At 41.4% G+C, this 21,481-nt stretch overlaps 1 protein-coding gene across 2 annotated transcripts in view; it reads right to left on the reverse strand.

Moving 5' to 3' along the window:
• itsn2.L (intersectin 2 L homeolog) overlaps nt 1–21,481 on the reverse strand; it is a 103,326-nt gene that overhangs the window by 57,793 nt on the left and 24,052 nt on the right. For both annotated transcript variants that reach the window (XM_018264054.2, XM_041563580.1), the window contains exons 3-11: nt 19,280–19,372; nt 16,640–16,703; nt 15,462–15,625; nt 14,266–14,475; nt 13,747–13,843; nt 11,661–11,803; nt 10,893–10,956; nt 8,451–8,588; nt 1,087–1,184 (exon numbers count right to left, since the gene is read on the reverse strand). In XM_018264054.2, coding sequence (XP_018119543.1) covers nt 1,087–1,184; nt 8,451–8,588; nt 10,893–10,956; nt 11,661–11,803; nt 13,747–13,843; nt 14,266–14,475; nt 15,462–15,625; nt 16,640–16,703; nt 19,280–19,372 — 1,071 coding nt within the window. The remainder of the gene's footprint in view (nt 1–1,086; nt 1,185–8,450; nt 8,589–10,892; nt 10,957–11,660; nt 11,804–13,746; nt 13,844–14,265; nt 14,476–15,461; nt 15,626–16,639; nt 16,704–19,279; nt 19,373–21,481) is intronic.

Consider the following 21,481-nt stretch of genomic DNA (forward strand, 5'->3'; position numbering starts at 1 on the left):
CCATTGGAGAAGTTGGGATGAGTTGCTTGGCTCTCCGTGTTTGGCCTCCCTTAATTACAGAGATAGGATACTCCAAGTTTACTTTGTACACATGGCATATTATGCCCCCGCTAAATTACATCACATTTTCCAGCAATGCTCATCTGAATGTGCTAGATGTCACTCTGATAATGCTACGCTGCTTCATATGGTTTGGGATTGTTCTGCTCTAACTCAGTAGTGGACAAAGCTTCTAGATGAACTAGATTCAGTTCTGGAAGGTGAAATACCACACACTTCTCAAGCTTGCTTACTCTATGTTGGGCTAAAAGAAAGCTTTACTCAATACCAGTGTACACCAGTTAGGGAGTGTCTATTCCTTTGGGAAAAAATTGATAACCAGCAAGTGGAAAGACGCATTGCCGCCCACGTATGCTCAATTGCTTTCTGAAATTATCATCTATGCATAATAGAGAACTTAATATATAAATCCAGAGGATCCATTAAGAAATTAAAAAAAATCTGGGGTCAATGGTCAGACTTGGCGGACCAGGTGTCATGATCTAACTCAACCCATCAAAGAATGGGAAACATTGAATAACTTGCCACAAAGGGTTTAAAGTTGTTAAATGTATTGTTTAAGTAAACTGAAACAATGTATGGTTACTCCATTTTATTTTTGGTTTTTCTGAGAAATGAGATGCTTTTTTAATATGGTGATTGTATTTGTATCAGTAAATGAAGCTTGTATGTACTTACCTGAATTTAAAAAAAAACAAAAACATTTTAATCTAAACTCCTTGCCAACTACAAGAGATATTTGGAAACACTCGCTATTTTTAAATCTCATGACTATACAGCACAAAGAACATAACTTGATGAGTTCTACCCATGCCTTTGTTCTAAGTCATGTGAAAATAAAATCTCTACACCCCTGATACACTCAGGGGTGAGGTCAACACTGAAAATCTGTTGTAGTTGCACTGGGTGCAAGTGAGTAGACTGACCCACAGTTAAATAAAAGGCTAAAAGTCTGCACACTGATTTGACATTTTGAAACCCATTAGTGATAGAAAGGAACATTAAACACCAGAGAGCTCAACTCACCTGCTGTCTTTTTTTGAGGTGGTTCTTCCTCATGCATTCTGTTGTACAGAGGTAATGTTCCATTGATAGGGTCACTAGCAGTGATATTTACACTTCCGCTACATGGAAAACAGGCAAAAACACTTCATTAGGTCCTACACACATAGCATTGCAACACAGCTAGCTACGGCTACGTCTCACTTCCACTTATTCCTAATGAATGGATAGAACTAGTAGATCTAGTTCTAGAGCAAATGGACTTGCTCATTAAATTTTCATAGACTACTGAATGGATAGATCTAGTATAAGTAAATCTAGAGCAACTGAACTTGCTGAATAAATATCCATAGACCAATTAATGGATAGATCTAGTGGAAGTAAATGTAGAGCAACTGGACTTGCTCATTAAATCTTCATACACTACTGAATGGATAGATCTAGTAGAAGTAATCTATCTGAGGTTACAACTGTCGAAGCTAAAGTAGCTCTACATTTACTTTCAACAGAAACAGTTTCTTATCTTATGGAATATTAATCAGCAAGTCGGTTGCTCTACTAGAGTTACTTCTACTTCTAAATTTACTGATCTGACTAACTAGACATCTATCATTCAGTAGGGTATGAAGATTTAATGAACATCCAGTGCCCTATCATTTACTCCGCTAGATTGATCCATTAATTGGTCTATTGGATATTTATTCAGCAGTTGTTTGTTCAAGATTTAGTTATATCTGTGTGGAGATAACTTAGGTCTATCAGTTCAGTAGTATGAGAATGTTTAGTGACAAGTCCATTGCTAGAAAAGATCTACTAGTTCTATCCATTCTTAGGAATAGTGGAAGTGAGAGTAGCGTAGCTAGCGTTGTGTTGCAATGCTATGTTGAGGATAATGGTGTTTTGCTGTTTTTCCATGTAGCGGAAGTGTAGATATATGCTAGTGACCTATCCAATGGAAACATTACTCTGTACAACAGAATGCATAGAAAGAAACCTCAAAAAAGACAGCAGGTTGAGTTGAGCTCTCCCTGGTGTTTTAATGTTCTTTCTATCACTAATGGGTTTCGAAATGTCAAATCAGTGTGCAGACTTTTAGCCTTTATTTAAGCTTGGGTCAGGTCTACTCACTTGCACCAGTTGCACTATAAACAGATTTTCAGTGTTTGACCTCACCTGAGTGTTATCAGGGGTGTAGAAGTATTATTTTCACTGACTTTGAACTAAAGGATGGGTAGAACTCAATGCAGTTATGGTTCTTTGTGCTTGGTATAGTATTGAGTTTAAAATAGCGAGTGTTTCCAAATTCTTTGTAGTTGGCAAGGAGTTTATGATTCAAAATGTTTTGTTTTTTTTTTAAAATTCAGGTTAAAGTACATACAAGCCTTATTTTACTGATAAATACAACTCACCATAATTAAAAAAAGCATCTCTTTCAGAAACAAAAATAAAATAGGGAGTAAACATACATTGTTTATTTAACTTAAACAATACATTAACAATTTAAACCCTTGTGGCAAGTTATTCAATGTTTTCCCAATTCTTTTGATGGGTTGAGTTAGATCTGAACCTGTCCGCCAAGTCTGAGCCATTGACCGCCAGATGTTTTTTTTAATTTCTTAATGAATCTCGATTATATATTAGTTCTCTATTATGCATAGATGATTAATTTCAGAAAGCAATGTTGAGCCATACGTGGGGATCGGCGTCTTTTCCATTCTGGATATCATTTTTCCAAAGGAATAGACACTCACTAACTGGTGTAACACTGGTATTGCAGTAAGCTTTCTTTTAGCCCAACATAGATTTAAAGCAAGCTGAGAAGTTGTGTGGTATTGGTCACGACTTCCGAACTGAATCTAGTTATCTAGAAGCTTTGTCCACTCTGAGTTTAGAGAGAACAATCCCAAACCATATGAAGCAGGTAGCATTATCAGAGTGACATCTAGCCAATTCCAGATGAGCATTGCTGAAAAGTGATGTAATTTAGCGGGGGCATAATATGGTCTCAATGTGTACAAGTAACTTGGAGTATCTATCTCTTAATTAAGGGAGGCCAAACACGGAGAGCCAAGCAACTCCTCCAACTTCTCTTCCAATGGTTTTTATTCATATTTTATATGAGAGCTTGCATAATTGTTATTAGCCTTGGAGGAGCCTACAATAATCCCTCAAGAACTAGATTGGGATAACTGGGGAATAGGATGTTGTTTTATTGCAAACTGATTATTATGGGAGGAAACGCCTGCCTGAGGATGCGTAAAACTAAACCATTTCGAGCTTGTTTCCCAGACATCAACCATTGTATGAATACACAATTTTCCAATGTGTTTTCCCCCATGCTTTCTCTCTGGGAACTCTTAGTGACCATAGGTGTCTGGGCAAAGTAATGTGAAATGTTTTCTGCTTTAAGCCATATTTTGGCGGCATTTGGTTCAATATCTTTGATATACTGTTCGGTAATTTTTAATGACAGGCCGAGTGTGAGGGGTACCAATAGTTAGCTGGTGGTAATTTGAACAAGGATTGGTTGGTGTTGCTCTTTTTCACACCACAAAAGCAATTGATCCAATTGTTTTTGACTATTAATCAGAGATATATCATGTTGTGATATGGCGAACTCCTTCTTTTATCCCTATGTTGGTTTTAGAGTTGGTAACCATTCTAAGGTCGTGGTTCAGCACCCGTGACTATTGTCGGTAATGAGAGAGATCGAGGCTTATTATGACGGGGAGCTTGTGAATAATAAATATTTGAATTTGGGGAGAAGAAGTCGGATGCTTTAAGGTTAGATGTTGTAATCGGCCCCAAGTATGGGAGGATGTGGAAGATGATGTTTTTGATTAGAAACTTTGGATTATGTAAGAGCCATTTAGGGTTAGTTGTTTAGTCAAAAATGTCCGAATTGTGGTCGAAGAATAGTTTCTTGAAGAGGTAAGAGTAGGTGGAGTGTTTGTTCGCGAAAGACTGAGAGTATTGCCAGTGTACGATTTGGCAGCTTATGTTAATTCTTGAAAATTGATGAAATGGTTTCGGGAATGAAAAGACTTGAATTAGAATGAGTGTTGTGAAAAAAAACTTGATTTTTTTATGTTTTTTGGATCTTTTAAGTTTGAAATGTGGACGCACGCTTCGTGATGCATTGATCTTCTAACAGATCCCGACAGCGTTGGAGATATTGGAGATAGGATTTGTCTGCGCGGAGATTGATATTCGCGTTTACGTGGTCCCTTAAGGACACGTTAATTATTGTAATTAAGTTTCCTTGAGGGCACGGACACGTCGGTCAGTCGCTGTTGTATCGTGGTACATTAGGTTTTTGATTTAATCGTGTAGTCATAGGATGCGTGGTGGCAGGTGTGGTCGCGGGTTAGATGTAACGTGTAGCTAATGACCGCTGGCGCCAAACTTACGGAGCATGAGCGAGAGACCGGCCTTGGTCGGTGATTGTACTCTGTAAGCGATATTGAACTATTAGAGGGACTAGACGTAGGAACGAAGACGATATCGCCATGTGTGGGGGATCTGACTTAAGGGTTGATCTTGGCGGGCACTTCCTGGGCTCGGGACCGCTATAGACGTGTGTACGTCGTTGGGGGAGGAAATGGCTAACGTTGGGAGATTTGTCGCACTGTGAAAGGCCTGAGGACTAAGTGGTGGCGTGTGATGTTGCCGATAGTGTAGGGACTCGCGGTGGTAGGTTTTTTTCCGCGAGGTGGTATGGCCTTCGCGTGTACAGCGTAGACCTGAATTAAATCATATAGGGGTTACCGACGCTTTTGTTTCTAGAGTGTGTGTGTTTTCAAAGACGGTGAAACTGTAAGAACGGCTTGGTCTGGTCGAAATGGCCACTCCGGAAATAATCATTCTGTAGTCTTATCACGCCCGGTAGGTGCCTAGTAGATGCAGAGGAGTACTTCCATCGTCTTGCTATTTACTGTGTCGCAGCGTCAAGCGCGGAAGAAGGATTAACCTTCCATCTTGTAGAGCTGATATAACCGAACTGGGTCTCGCTGCTGTCGTGTCGGAAGTTAGCCGCCAAGAAGCATGCATGCTACACTTCGCTTCAGTAAGCAGAAGATGTCCGCATCGATGTGTCTGGGCCACGGTTTGTTAAAGTTTGTGCACAGAGAGGGATTCTATGCGGGCTCGATCTAGGAGTCGTGCTACGACCGTCGTTAATGAGGTGTGCTGCAGTCATCGCAGGGATGAGCGCGTCATCGGTTCTGAAATTGCTGTAGTAGTATAGTTAATATATAGAGATGTCCATGCGCATAGACGATGATGGATTGCTGGGGCCGTATTGCGGCTGAGGGTCATAGCTAGGCGCCATGGGGCATTTACTGCGAGAACTTCAGTTATAATGGGACGGACTAGCTAGGGATTCGGGACTTCTGATGTTGATCCTTTGCGGCGATAGTATGTCGGGGGAGGACAAGACTGTGTGAGGCCGTATTGCGCCGTGCAGTGTACGCTGCTAGGAAGAATGGGCTCATAGGGGTATCGTGGACTTTCAACGGATAAGTCGGATTTAGACATCGGTTCAAGTTACATGAATGGGTGTTAGCGTGAAATAGGGTGAGCGGCTTGGCGCATGAGGTGTTTAGCTTGTGCTACGATAGAAGGCTAATGGGACGAGATGACTCGAACGCAGATATGGCGGTAATTCTGATGTGGAATGTTGTAGAGCAGAGCTAGCTGGTGGGAAGTGAGTTAATTGATAGGTCTAATGCGATTTTGGTCAGGAGGGACAGGGGAGGGACGCGACTCTTTTGGTAGGACATGAGACAGGGTGATGACGTGGAATGAGTTTGTGCACTCCAAGTGTTAGGGATGGGTTTGCGGTGTACCGCTGATGCTGATCGTTGACGTGGAGTTTTATTGGGGCGGTGGGGCGTTTAACTTGGTCGAGGAGTGTTCGGGATTGTCAGTGTATGTACTGTGAAATTGTAAGCGGGTTTGATTGTTGAACACCCTTGCGTAGGTTGTGGGTGGTCGGGTTTTGGTCTATGTGGAAGAGCGCCGGTTAGTGCCTTCGACCCGGCCATTACCTTCTAGTATTATGGAGGGTGGTGGTGGTTTGAAGCGGTGATTGTAGTGTGCTGACCTAGCCCACTTGAGAGGCGGTGTGGAGGAGTGGTGGACGCGACAGAGTATGGAAGAAATTGCGTATGTGATGAGTATGTACGTGGGCGGATTGAGTGGTGGGAGGGGTTGTTGTTGAGGGATGCGTGGAGTGGTAGGGAGTGCATACGGGTAGATGGGTGTAAGGTAATTGAGTCTGTGCCCGGTAACTCTAGAGCAACCGGACTTGCTGATTAAATATTCATAGACTAATGAATGGATAGATCTAGTGGAAGTAAATGTAGAGCAACTGGACTTGCTCATCAAATCTTCATATACTACTTAATGTATAGAGCTAGTAGAGCTAGTTCTAGAGCAACTGGACTTGCTCATTAAATCTTCATAGGCTACTGAATGGATAGATCTAGTAGAAGTAAATCTAGAGCAACTGAACTTGCTGAATAAATATCCATAGACCAATGAATGGACAGATCTAGTGGAAGTAAATGTAGAGCAACTGGACTTGCTCATTAAATCTTCATACACTACTGAATGGATAGATCTAGTAGAAGTAAACCTAGAGCAACTGGTCTTGCTCATTATATCTTCATAGACTACCCAATGAATACATCTAGTAGAAGTAAATCTAGAGCAACTGGACTTGCTCATTATATCTTCATAGACTACTCAATGAATATATCTAGTAGTAGTAAATCTAGAGCAACTGGACTTGCTCATTAAATCATCATAGACTAATGAATGGATAGATCTAGTAGAAGTAGATCTAGAGCAGTGATCCCCAAACAGTAGCTTGTGAGCAACATGTTGCTCCCCACCCCTTGGATGTTGCTCTCAGTGGCCTCAGAGCAGGTGCTTATTTTTGAATTCCAGGCTTGGAGGCAAGTTTTAGTTGCATAAAAAGCAGGTGTCCTACAAAACAGAGGCTCCTGTAGGCTGCCAGTCCACGTAGGGACTACCAAATGGCCAATCACAGCCCTTATTTGGCACAACCCAGCAACATTTTTTATGCTTGTGTTGCTCCCCAACTCTTTTTACTTCTGAATGTTGCTCACGGGTGGAAAAAGGTTGGGGACCCCTGATCTAAAGCAACTGGACTTGCTCATTAAATCTTCGTAGACTACTCAATGAATAGATCTAGTAGAAGTAAATCTAGAGCAACTGGACTTGCTGATTAAATCTTCATAGATTAATGAATGGACAAATAATATTCAGAGATTTATAGCAGCTCCCAATCATAAGCACATGTGCAACTAAAGGACGTTGTGTGCAAACAGTACGTTCATACCTGGCCTTACACTAAATATGTGAAATATTGGAGCATTATTTTACTTTAACAGCAACGACATCTTCTGCAATTAGTGTTAGTTTAAATAGAGACAATAAACTGTATAAAAACCCCGTTCACTTCACCCATCTATTGCCATTGGAAAACATTGCTGGTTTCTATAGAGAATGTATTTTCTGATGGAAATGGTTACTACAGGTATGGGATCTGTTATCAGGAACCTCATTATCCAGAAAGCTCCAAAATGCTGGATGGCTGTCTCCCATAGACCCCAGAAAAGAAAGTATTGCCAATACCTGTGTTTGCTTTCAACGGGGTGCTCCCACTTTTATTCAAGGTGCTTCCAGACACTTTACAATTGATCAAACGTTTCGGGACCGCATGGCCCTTCCTCATCACTGAGGAAGGGCCATGCGGTCCCGAAACGTTTGATCAATTGTAAAGTGTCTGGAAGCACCTTGAATAAAAGTGGGAGCACCCCGTTGAAAGCAAACACAGGTATTGGCAATACTTTCTTTTCTGGGATTTACTACTGGCGAGTGGCTAGGCCAGGGCCATATATACCTGCATCAGCTGCTACGTTGTTGTCTCCCATAGACTCCATTTTATCCAAATACTCCAAATTTTTAAAAATAATTCCCTTTTTCTCTGTACAGGTATAGGACCTGTTTTCCAGAATGCTGGGGACCTGGGGTTGTCCGGGTAACGGATATTTCCATAATTTGGATCTTCATACCTTAAGTCTGCTAGAAAATCATGTCAACATTAAATAAACCCAATAGGTTGGTTTTGCCTCCAATAAGGATTAATTATATCTTAGTTGGGATCAAGTACAACCTACTGTTTTATTATTACAGAGAAAAAGGAAATAATTTTTTAAAAATAGAATTATTTGGATAAAATGGAGTCTATGGGAGATGGCCTTTCTGTAATTCGGAGCTTTCTGGATAACTGGGTATCCGGATAAGGGATCCCATACCTGTAATAATAAATTAAATGCTATTTTTTTTTCATTACATACCGAAAACTAGGAGGAACCAGTTCTGGGGGAAGAGTGAGTGGGAGGGGTTGCCCGGATTTAGCCATGTCCGTTAAGTACATGGCTAGGACAAATTCATCAGGTTTTAGCTTTCCATCTTTGTCTATATCAGCCAAATTCCTACAGAAATAAAAAAGGTACAAGAAAACACTAATTAGGACGCACCGAAATAATATAAATATTCACACAAATAATTTTTTTACAACAAAACAGGAAATGTCCCAGTTCTCTTGATCTTAAGTGCTCAATATATTATACTGTAATGCTGTTGCTGACAGCTCCCTGATTGGATGAACTGCCGTATGTCAAGTACTGTATATCAGGACAATAATCAAATGATTCAGGGAAGGCAGAGCAAAGGAAAAGTGAAACAGAAATGAGTCTTTGAAGGTACATTTTGCACTGTACTATGCCGATCATAGCCAGAGTCTCAGAAGAAGAGACACAGGCTCTCTAATAAATTACATTTACTAAGGTGTCTGCAACCAGGAATATATACTTTAAAGGGGTGGATGGAATGGCTAATTCTAAGCAACTTTTCAAATGACCTTCATTTTTTCTTTTTTTATAGTTTTTGAATTATTTGCCTTAGTCTTTCCAGCTTTCAAATGGGGTTCACTGACCTCCTCTCAAAACAGATGCTCTGTTAGGCTACACATTTAGGGGGTTATTATTCGAAAGTCGAATTTTAGAACTTTGTGAGGTTTTTTTTAGACCTCATATGAACTCGCGACTTGAATTGTTTCTGATTTAAGAAGAAAATCGAATGTAAAAAAACTCGCATCTATGTAGTCGGGGTGAAAAACTCGAATACTTGAAGCTTTGAAACAAAAAAAAAAAAAAAAAAAAAAAAAAAAAAACCCTCATGAAGGCTCCTAACATCTTCAAATTGGTTCAAGGGGCCTCTTCCATTGACTGCTACAGGTTTTAGCTAGTGTATTTCGGGATTTGAGCTAATTCCAGCTTCGGGGTATAATAAGGGTCAGGGCACACGCAAGATTCGGGGAGTTTAGTCGCCCGGCAACAAAACTCTTCTTCAGGCGACTAATCTCCCAGAACTGCCTCCCGTCGGCTAGAATGTAAATCGATGGCCGGATGGCACTCAGAGCTCTTCATTTTCCAAAGTCGTCCGAAGTTTCCTCATGAGGCAACTTCGGAAAACAAAGTGATCTGAGTGGCTTTTTGCTGGCGATTTACATTCTAGCTGGCGGGAGGCAGTTCGGGGAGATTAGTCGCCCCGAAGAAGAGGAGATTTGTCAACGGCAACTAATCTCCCCGAATTTTAGCGTGTGCTCTGACCCTAAATCTCAAAGAAAACTCTTAGCCCTGGGCAAATAGCAGAAGTTGCTGCAGAATAATGCATCTCTTCAGCAACTACTACTATTTGCCCAGGGCTAACAATTGACATCACAGTGTTCAGCTATAAACTATAACGTTTGTCTGTGTTCCTCTTTGATAGATCCCTGCAGTGCAGGTGGGTCCTTTTAGGGCCCTGTGCAAAAGTGGTTTTTCCACAACTACAAACAATCTCGCGAGATGCAGCAGAGAAACAGTTAACGGTACTGTACATGGAATTTTCTGCATAAACAGTCACGGATTTCCCTAAACATTCTAGCTTTCCTTCCTTTGTCTCTAATCAATGGCTGCAGTCTACATGACTTTGCCTGCTCATATCCTGTCTGCTGACTGTATTTTCAGCACTCTCATTGTAACTCCTGTGCTTGCCTAGCAAAGTGTAATCAAACTGTAAGGGGAAACTTATAGCTGGCAAAGTTTATAAGCAGATTATTACAAAATGCTCCCTGTAGCAATTCTGAAATTTGCTGTTGTTGTTGAATTAATCTAGTCTGGGACAAACAGGCTTCAAAAGCCTCTTACTGGATTCCAGCTCCTGCAGCAATCACTGGGCCGGGGTATAGAAAGTAACAGTGCAACAAAAATGCCCTTAAAGAGGTTGTTTACCTTTAAATTAATTTTTAGTATAATGTAGAGTGATATTCTGAGATTTTTTTTATTATTTGTAGTTTTTGAGTTATTTAGCTTTTTATTCAGCACCTCTCCAGTTTGCAATTTCAGCCATCTGGTTGCTAGGGTCCAAATTACCCTAGCAATCATGCATTGATTTGAATAACAGACTGGAATATGAATAGGAGAGGCCTGAATAGAAAGATGACTAATAAAAAGTAGCAATAAAAATACATTTGTAGCCTTACAGAGTATTTGTTTTTAGATGGGGTCAGTGACTCCCATTTGAAAGGTGGAAAGAGTCAGAAGAAGAAGGCAAATCATTGAAAAACGTTAAAAAATAAATAATGAAGACCAATTGAAAAGTTGCTTAGAATTGGCCATTCTATAACATACTAAAAGTATGAGCCACGCCATTAAATGATTGTGCTCCATAAGTTAGACATTGGCAGTACTTACCAGATAGTGGCAAGCTGTGTATGAGAAAGGCTTGACTGCACCAGTGCATTCTTCACTTGAGAACCTGCAAACAAGACATTGCTAAGTGTACAACAGTATTCAGCCAAATCTGATCCGAGCACTGTTACAAAAGCCAAGGAAGGGCTCATACATTGGGCTTATCAGGCAGTTTTGAAAATCCCTACAGGCCTACGGAGACCTGTTGAAGGCCCGATGCTTCTGTTTCTAAGGGCGTTAAGGTAACGTAACACCAAAAAATGAAAGTGTTTTAAAGTAATGAAAATATCATATACTGTTGCCCTGCACTGGTAAAACTGGTGTGTTTGCTTCAGAAAGACTACTATAGTTTATATAAACAAGCTGTTGTGTAGTCATGGGGACAGCCATTCAAGCACAGGATACACAGTAGATAACAGGTAAGTACTATTATAGTTTATATAAACAAGCTGCTGTGTAGCTATGACAAATTGAAAAAAGTCTATATGGCACAGGTTAAATAGTGGATAACAGATAACACCATTATGTTCTACAGAGCTTATCTGCTGTGTAACCTGAGCCTTTTCTCCTTTGAATGGCGGCCCCCATGGCTACACAGCAGTTTATTTATATAAACAATAGTAGTGTTTCTGAATCAAACACACCAGTTTAACCAGTGCAGGGCAACACTGCATTACATTTTTATTACTTTAAAACACTTATTTTTTGATGTGACTGTACCTTTAATGCACAACTGCTAATTTAAACACAGTTTGTTTACCAGAGACCTACCGGTAAGGTATCCGCTCATGGCTTTATCGAGGTTGTTGAACTTCTGCCTGTATTTCAGTCTGGATGTCTGAGGCACTGCCCAGTCCTGGTTACTGGCTTTCGGGGAGTTGCCAGTGAGAGAGGTGGTAGATGAGGAATTTGAGCTGCAGACACATGCATAAAGGAATAGTCAATAAATCTAGCAAGTTCCGTTATTAGGCATGAGGTGGCAAGTCATTACTCTTCTGTTTTGTGGGTGCTCATTTCAAACTATTTCAGCCAGATATACAGTCTATGGAGCTGGCAGTTTACCTGGCATATGGGCTATGATGCCCTCTCCACAACGGGTAAGCCACACTTTATTGTGTGTTGGACACGGCTAGTTAAGTAGTGATGTGCGGGTCGAGAAACTCTCAACCCGCATCCGGCCAGGCCCGCTAGTGTCCCCCTATTTATAGACTCGTGGTCGACCTGCTTGAGTCAATAAATGTAGGAGCCAGAAGTGCTAGGTTGTAGGCTGGGAGAGCAGGAGAAGATCTCGACCCGGACCCGCCCACCAGAAGGGATTTGGGCAGGTGGTTTATTGAAGCTAAATGCTAATAAAAGTCAAGCAAACCACAGTATGTTACTGTAATAGTCTCTGTATGTAAGTGTAAGTTGTATGTATGTAACCCGAGTACTCCCTGTACAGATTTATTAAGGGTCGATTTGGTAAAAACTCTCAAATCCTAATTGTGAATTATCCAAACTCGATTTGAGTTTTAATTAGAATTTTGAGATTTATCATACTCTGGCCCTTTAAGAACTCGAATTTGACTATTCTCCACCTAATACCTGCCGAATTACTGTATAAGTCAATGGGAGAGGTCCAGGGTTCGATTTGGTGATGTTTGTAGCCTTCCTGACGTGTTTTTTTTGGAGAAAATCAGTTTTTTTATAATTCAAATCAAATTGGATTCGAGTTTTCTGGGCCATTTCAATTTGTTTGCATTTAAAAAATTACATTTTATCAATAAATTTCGACTAGTCGAATTTCGCATTTATGGGAGTTTAAAAAAAAACCTTGATAAATGTGCCTCTTGGAGTTAGCACAACACACATAACAAAGGTGTATGCTGGAAGTTAGGAAGCATTTTGGACAGCCAAGAGGCGTAATGGTGAGATTAAGGCAGCATCTAGGGTTTTCCATTAGCGTACGCTGGAGTCAGACAGCACCAGACTGTGGCAGAGGTGTGGGGCAGAAATAAAGCAGTAAAATGCTTGTATCAGGGGTGTATGGCAGGAGACAGAGGGAACTTATAGTGCTGCCTGTAAAATTTAGCAAACACATTAAACATGTTACCAAAGTGTGTATCTTGGTCACCATAAGCACTGTATGAGGCAAGGCTGCAGGCCTGGATTTGTGGCCACAAAGGCCCGGGCCTAGGGCGGCAGAAATTCAGGGGCGGCATACTGCCTAGCCACATTAAAGTTAGTTGCGCATGCACAATTTCGCATATTCAAGATATGTGTATATAAGTGCATGCACAAGGGCAGGGGGACGTGAACGGGGAGAGAGACTCGGATGCGGAAGCAGAAGGGGAGGCGGAGGGGAAAGGGAGGGGAAGGGGAGAGAGACGCGGAGGGGGAAGCAGAAGAGGAGGCAGACGGGGAGGGGAGAGAGACGCTTAAGGGGAAAGGGAGGGAGACACGGACAGGAAGGGGAGAGGGACGCAGATGGGGAAGCAGAAGCTAATGGGGAAGAGGGGAAGAGACACACGGAGGGGGAAGCAGAATGGGAGGCGGACAGGGAAGGGGAAAAGAGACGCTGAGGAGGAAGCAGAAGCTGATGGGGAAGCAGAAGGGGAGACGGATGGGGAGGGGAGACGCAGAAGGGGAGGGGGAAACGGACGAGAAGAGGAGATGACAGAGACGGCCTAGGGGGGGGCCCAGTTTGTAAATCCCGGCCTGCAAGGCTGATCATTTACATCTACAGGCTAAACCCCATGCCTGTACATACACAGAAAGAAATGATATCCTGCACAATCCTGGCATCATATTCGCAGGTCAATAAGCATGAGATGATAAACACATCCATTAATTCTTAATTGTTTAATGTGCCCCTTACCTGCTGGATGCCAAGTCTATCAGAGACTGAGTCTTCTGCATAGTGGTGCCACTGAATCCTCCACCCATGAGATTTATTGAGCTGTTAGGAGGCAGTGCTAGCAGAAAAATACATAAGGGGCAATGATCAGTGTTTTTTTTTTTTACATAACCATAACCTTGATATAAGGGCAGAGTGGCCCTGGCAACATTTTGGACCTGAAAGAAGTATATGAAGAAAAAAAGGCTGAAAAACCACAATTCTATGCACTATAACACACAGGTTAAAGGGGAACTATCACGAAAATGAAAATTTAATATAAGCTTCCTCATACTGAAACTTTCTATATACAATCAATTAAACTTGATTATTTCAGAAATGGTACCGAATTTTTAATTGATTGCATTTAGAAGTTTTTTATTTGAGTATGGTGAAGCTTATATTAAATTTTCATTTTTACGATAGCTCCCCTTTAAGTTTACTTCCCGCCACATACTGTGCCTTGCTGTAGCACCAACATTGTTTTGGGAGGATACTTACTGGAAGAAGACAAAGGCACACAGAAAGACGAAAGCATAGCAGTGGATGTTCCATTTGGCAACGTTGATGATGAGCCAAGAGAAGGCACCAGGGGAGTTGACATATGCAGGGGAGGCAAAGAGCTCATAGAGGTTAAGGATGTTGTGGGTGCTATGGGTATGAGGGAAGGCATGGGTGGTGGCATGGACAAGTTTGGCATGCTCCCCATTCCTGAAAAACACAGTAGAGAACAAATGTTAACTTATATGCAAATCAATATTATTTAATGCTGCTGTGGGGCTGGAAATCTGGACAGTCACTTAAAAAATTTAAAATTACTCCATCACAGAAACAGGCAAAATGTTTGCTCCTCTGTTTGCATTAAAATAATTGTCCAGTATGAAAATAAAAACTTGGTAAATGGATAGGCTGTGCAAAATAAAAAAATATATCTAATATAGTTAGTTAGTCAAAAATGTAATGTATAAAGGCTGGAGTGACTGGATGTGCAACATAATAGCCAGAACACTACTTCCTGCTTTTCAGCTTTCTTGGTTTCCACTGATTGGCTACCAGGCAGTAACCAATCAGTGACTTCAGGGGGAGCAATGTGGGTCATAACTGTTGCTTTTGAATCTGAGCTGAATGCTGAGGATCAATTGCAAATTCACTGAACATTTATGTTCCATGTGGCCCCCCTTAAAGTCACTGACTAACTCAGAGTTAGAGAGCTGAAAAGCAGGAAGTAGTGTTCTGGCTATTATGTTACACATGCAGTCACTCCAGCCTTTATACATTACATTTTTGGCTAACTAACTATATTAGAAACATTTTTTATTTTACACAGCTTATCTTTTTACCCAGTTTTCATTTTTACACTGAACCGTTCCTTTAACAGTTGGCCTCTGTGCAGACACATGTAGCGGATTTCAGCATGGAAACGCGTGAGTATGCATTTTCAGTCTGCTCAGTGAGTCTGCACACAGGCCAACGTACACAGGAGGAAAGCAGTTCAGCTGTTTATTGGCTTGTGTTTCTGAGCAGGGTGAGAAACAGCTACATGTGACCGAAGCATAAAAATCCCTCCAGCCAAATTCCTACTGTTAATCCAACTTGTTTGTTGGTGGGATGCTGGTAATTGCAGTTTAATCACATCTTGAGGGATTCATTTTGGACATCCCTTATTATATCCCTCTAAATAAACAACAGAAACCTACCATAGCGGGAGGCGGATAATGGCGAGAAGACTGGAGGCTGTTTCATTACAGGAGGTAAGACCAAGGGCAGAGATTGTCCCTGCAGTTTCAGTTTGATGAGTTTCATTGCAATGGAGAACTCCAGCTGGTCCATCTTGCCATCTTTGTTGAGGTCTGACAGGGCCCTACAAATAAAAATGCATAAAGTTTCAAAACCTAGCAACTGTTGGTGCTTAAACAGGTGCTTTCTTCAGAAGGATAATTTTCAGGTACAGTTAGGTCTATAAATATTTGGAAAGAAACAACTTTTTTCTAATTTTGGTTCTGTACATGAATTTTAAATAAAACAACTCAGATGCAGTTGAACTGCAGACTTTCAGCTTTAATTCAATGGGTTGAACAAAAAGATTGCATAAAAATGGGAGGAACTAAAGCCTTTTTTTTTTTTTTTTTTAAACACAATCACTTCATTTCAGGGGCTCAAAAGTAATTGGACAATTGACTCAAAGACTATTTCATGGGCAGGTGTGGGCAATTCCTTTGTTATATCATTATCAATGAAGCAAATAAAAGCCCTGGGGTTGATTTGAAGGGGGGGGGGGTGCTTGTATGTGGAAGATTTTGCTGTGAACAGACATGTGGTCAAAGGAGCTCTCCGTGCAGGTCAAACAAACCATCCTTAGGTATAGGAGAAACATCCTAAAGTGCTTGCGCTTCCTGAAATCACATGACCAGGCAAAATGACCTGAAATGCACCTACACACCAATATTACAACTAAATAAATACACTTGTTGGTTCAGGAATGAAATTTTATATTATAGAGTGAACTATTTGCAGTGTAAACAGTGTAATTTAGAAATAAAAACTACATCATAAAAATCATGACAGAATCCCTTTAAGGAAATTTAGGAGGCTGTTCCTCCTGAATTGCAAGGGCAGAGAAATATCTATTCTGGCATAGGAATATGGTTTCATATAGTTCCATTTATGGCTGTATTTCCAGTGATTTCAGTGTATGGCCCCTTGGCTGCTCCACTAGGCTATGACCTCTTCTTGTTTCCATCCTAGAGGAACATCACCTGCCAGCCATATTACTTCTATTCAACAAAGAGCAAATAATAAAGCACTGCTGTACTGATCCCTAAGTGCTGCATAACCACATTAAAATACAGAGTTTAAATAAAAATAAACACCTTACCATATTTCAGCTAAAATGGAGGATGGGAGACCAGATTGTAAGAAGAAGCTGCGTGCTTGGTCACCTGTAAAATGAAATAGGAAGTGATCATGTTCATGATTTACTGCGATATCACTGTAAAGGGGTGTATTGTAGGTGGTTTTTACATACAGAAAAATGAAAGTACATTCACTGCTCCTGTTTGAACATTTAAGTGGGAATCATTTTGACTCCTACTTTAGTACCCGGGTACTTTAACACATGGGGAGGTCATATGGATCCAAATTATGCACAATCAATGACATGGATTGATATCTCACCTTATTATACTGCTGTTATTTAAAAGCTTTTAATAGTGTGTGTGTGTTTTTATAATATTTTCTAATTTCCTATTCCCAATAGTGAAACCCCTTCTTAAAGGAGCACTATCGAGACAATGACAATTTAATATAAGCTTCATCAAACTGAAATAAGAAACTTTATAAATAAAATCAATTACAAATTCGACATTGTTTCTGAAATAATCAAACAAAATAACTGACTTTTGCACAAATCCTGCATGTAGAGAGACATGATGTCTAGTGATTTTAATAGAGTGAGCTCTAATACATCTTCTAGGCAAAAGGAGCCTCCCCTATAAGATATATTGGATCACTCGTCGCCTCATTTTCTGCTGGATAATTAGTGACGAGCCCTAAGCTTAGCTTCTCAACAGCCAATCAGAGCCCACTGAGCATGTGAGTGTCACAGACACTTTCCAAGATGGTGACCCCCTGTGACAAGTTTGAAGTCCTGGATCATTGCTGCTATTGACAAGCTGAAACATTAGGCTGGTGCAATAAGTTCAGTATATAAAATATGGCATTTTTAGCCATATTCATTTTAGGGTTTACTTCTCCTTTAAAAATGCTATTATTTGAGTTTTAATATTTGAAAATGGTAAGTTCTATAAAGGTGAAAGACCCTTTCTCTCCGTTTACCAATAATATCATCTGGTAAATGATTATACATTATTTACAATTTAATAAAAAGAAAAAAAAAATGACTTGTTTGCACTCTGTTTCCCAAACACGGCAAACCCTGTAATACCGGTATCACTCACAATGGGTGCATGGGTGCTGTATGCTAACGCTACATATTTCTAAGTGGACAAGTGTACTTCCTAATTTGTTATAAGAATCTCGCAGTGAACCTTCAAAAGTAAACATGGAAATGGAAAATTCAACATGCGACTTTGCTTTGTAGTACATACCTTAGCTAATCCCCCCGCCCTGCCAATAACAATGAAGAAATTTAAAGGGGTAGTTCCCCTTCAAATCAATGCACACAGTGAAATTCTGCGACACTTGTTGACTGCTCTTCATTTTTTATTTGTAGGGTTTTAAAATTATTCTAAAAAGCTATCTGGTCGCTAGGGTCCAATTTACCCAAGTAACCAGGCAGCAGTGTAAACGGGAGACTGGAATATAAATAGGAGAGGGACTGAAAACAGAGTAATAGTCATATCACGTCACTAAAAAAGGCAGCATATAATTTGGGTTTCCAAATTTATATACATTGTTTAATTGCACTGACTGACTCATTGGAACACAATGGGAATGCCCCACGCAGAAGGCGTTTAATGATTGTGTGAAAATAACCCCTTTGCTCAAGAGCTATTTGTACTGTAGGGAGCTGTTTGTATGCTGAATTCTGCTTACATTACAAGTTCCAAGGAAAGCAGTGTTCATGGGTAAGTTATGAGGCTGAACCACAACTCTCAGAAGCCTGTGACCACTGCCTTTACTAGTGGAATTGAAGATTAGATATTCTGAGAATATGTTGCAAACAATAGTGCAAACAGCTGATGTCCTTAACTGCTATTTAATTTTCGAATACTCAGAAAAGTGTGGGGTATATGGCCAAGCATGATGGGAGGTGTATTTCAGTATGCTGGCAGAACTACATCTAACCCCCAGATCTAGTGGGCTGTACCATTCTAAAATAGTTTGACAATAAAAAGGGCACAGCATAACCAATTCTGGATTTATATAGGTAATTAAAAGAAATAGTTACAGCTAGACACCCAGAGAGGGACATCAAACTACCATAATCCTCAGCAGGTCCTGCAGTTCAGGGGGAGCTGGCCAGCCATTTCAGGGGGAGCTGGCCCGTCATTTCAGGGGGAGCTGGCCCGCCATTTCAGGGGGAGCTGGCCCGGCAGTGCAGGGGGAGCCAGGGGGAGCTGGCCCGCCATTTCAGGGGGAGCTGGCCCGCCATTTCAGGGGGAGCTGGCCCCGCAGTGCAGGGGGAGCTGGCCCGCCATTTCAGGGGGAGCTGGCCCGGCAGTGCAGGGGGAGCCTGGGGGAGTTGGCCCCCCGTTCAGCGGGAGCCGGCCCGGCAGGTCAGGGGGAGCCGGCCCGGCAGGTCAGGGGGAGCCGGCCCGGCAGGTCAGGGGGAGCCGGCCCGGCAGGTCAGGGGGAGCCGGCCCGGCAGGTCAGGGGGAGCCGGCCCTGCAGGTCAGGGGAGCTGGCACAGGGTATGCTCAGTTACCATGCCCTCGAATTTATCCACTTGACCACATATTCACTCTGCTTGAAACTGTCTGCACTAGACCCAGCACGGTGGTGCTATCAGGACAACATTGGGTTAATAAAACTAAATTGCAATAAAGACACTCACCGCTAATTAGTCCATTGATAGGCTTCAGACCGGCAAACTGCTTATCGTGCTTGGTCCTCTCCTCTGTGGTGATGGCCCACATGCCTGGGCCGCCTGCAATGCAAACACAGAATTGAGACACAGTTTAGCTGTCACCGTAGGATCTGTGCGGCGCTGCTAAGTGCATCCGTCCCTACTTGTACTTTATCTCCCAAACAGGAAGCACAGGCCGTGGCTGTTATACAGCAAATGGGTCACCTGCTCTATGTTAGCACAGCCACAATGAAGTGAAACCAGCCCATATATTACACAAGACACACTCACACAAATGATATCTATATCAGCCTTGCAGAAATACAGAAAAAAATACATATTCAGAAATACTTACACCGTGGGAGTAGAATAAACCAACTTGGTAAAATACAGCGGGTAACGGTATCTATCTGTGAACTACACCTCCCAGCATTCCCAAACACGTCAAAGCTCTTGCACAACGCTGGTTGCAAAATGCAGCAGAGCCACAAGTGTGTAATGATAGTTTCAACTTTGCAATCCAACTCCCACGTACATACATCTCTTCTCTATATACTGTCGCATTTTCAACATACCTTGGTGTAGCCTTTCTGATTCAGTTAAACTAAATGGGTACAGCTTTACTGAGAACATATGCAATTATTTAGCACCAAGTAACTGTATTATGCTAAAAATAATAAAAACTTCATGTTGGTTTGAAAAACATGCAAACTCACTGAATGAACTGATTGGCTATTGCAGACTCCACCCAGTTATTCTTGCCCGAATCCATAGTCACCAGGTGACAAACTAAAACGTTTGGTGACCCTGGCATTACATGTGTGAAAATGAGACCAGTTTATATTTCCCCATTGAAATCAATGTTTGAAATTGTCTGGCTGTTTGTGGCTCCTCCCAATTTTTATGACCTTGAATCTGTAGTCATACAGTGACAAAATGTGCAAAGTTTGGGGCCCCTGGCCTAAGTAATGTGAGAATGGCAACATTTTAAATTAAAAACAATAAAATTCAATGGGTAAAATGTGATTGGCTGTTGGTGGCTCCGCCCACTTTTCCTTTTTCCTCTGGAGACCAACTGTGTAAAGTTGCAGCAGTATAAATTTCCCCATTAAAACAAACGCAATAAATCGGATTGGCTGTTAGTGGCTCCGCCCACTTTCCCCAAACCTTGAATTATTGAAAGGCAATAGTTTAAATTGGATTGGCTGTTGGGTCTCTACCTCTTTTTCTAACTTGAACAGCAGTAAACCGGTTACTAACTCTGCAATGAGTCTATAGATGAAATTTGATTGGCTGTTGTTGGCTCCGCCCACTTTTCTAAATTTGAAACGTAGTCACCCAGTGACAAACTGTGCAAAGTTTGGGGACCCTGACTTTAATGTGTGAGAATAGCCCCAATAAAATCAATGAAAGATGTGATTGGCTGTTGGTAGCTCCGCCCACTTTTCCTAACCTTGACCTGCAGTCCACCAGTGAAGAGTTTGGGAACCTGGCGTTAATACTGTGAGAATGGCAGCATGTTCATGGGTGAAATCGGATTGGATGTGCCGCCCCCCCCAAAAAGATGGAGGGTGGAATTGCTTAGGAAAGCGCAAAATGGGAGCTAGAAACTGAAGTTTGAGAACAAACCACGTTGGCTTGAAAAAACATGTAAGCTCACTGAATAAAATCTGATTGGCTCCACCCTGATTTCAACCCAACATAATAATTTACTTTGGTGTTTGCATAGAGATGTGTCATCAAATATATCTCCTATTTACCACACCGGGGGGTTCTGGAGGAACGTCATTGCGTTTCTACTATGTACTTTATTTACTGTATATCTCTGAAAATGACAAAATCCACTTGACATCACTAGTGGCCAGTATGGGGCTCTGTCGGCTAATGCCAAACTACAGCCAACAGCATCCTGCAACAGGTGAAGAACTGAGAAGGAGTGAAATCTAGACCTCTGGAGATTGCTTTAAAGGAAAATTATACTGCTCCCACAAAAGTAGGTCTCTATAAAAAGATATTGCATAAAACAGCTCATGTGTAAAACCCTGCTTTATATTAATAAATAGGGATGCACCGAATCCAGGACCCTTCGAACCCCAGAATCCTTCACGAACTGAATCAGAATCCTAATTTGCGTATGCAAATTAGGTGCGGAGAGGGAAATTGCGTAACTTTTTGTCACAAAACAAGGAA

The sequence above is a fragment of the Xenopus laevis genome, chromosome 5L (assembly GCF_017654675.1).
Source record: "Xenopus laevis strain J_2021 chromosome 5L, Xenopus_laevis_v10.1, whole genome shotgun sequence".
Classification (NCBI taxonomy): domain Eukaryota; kingdom Metazoa; phylum Chordata; class Amphibia; order Anura; family Pipidae; genus Xenopus; species Xenopus laevis.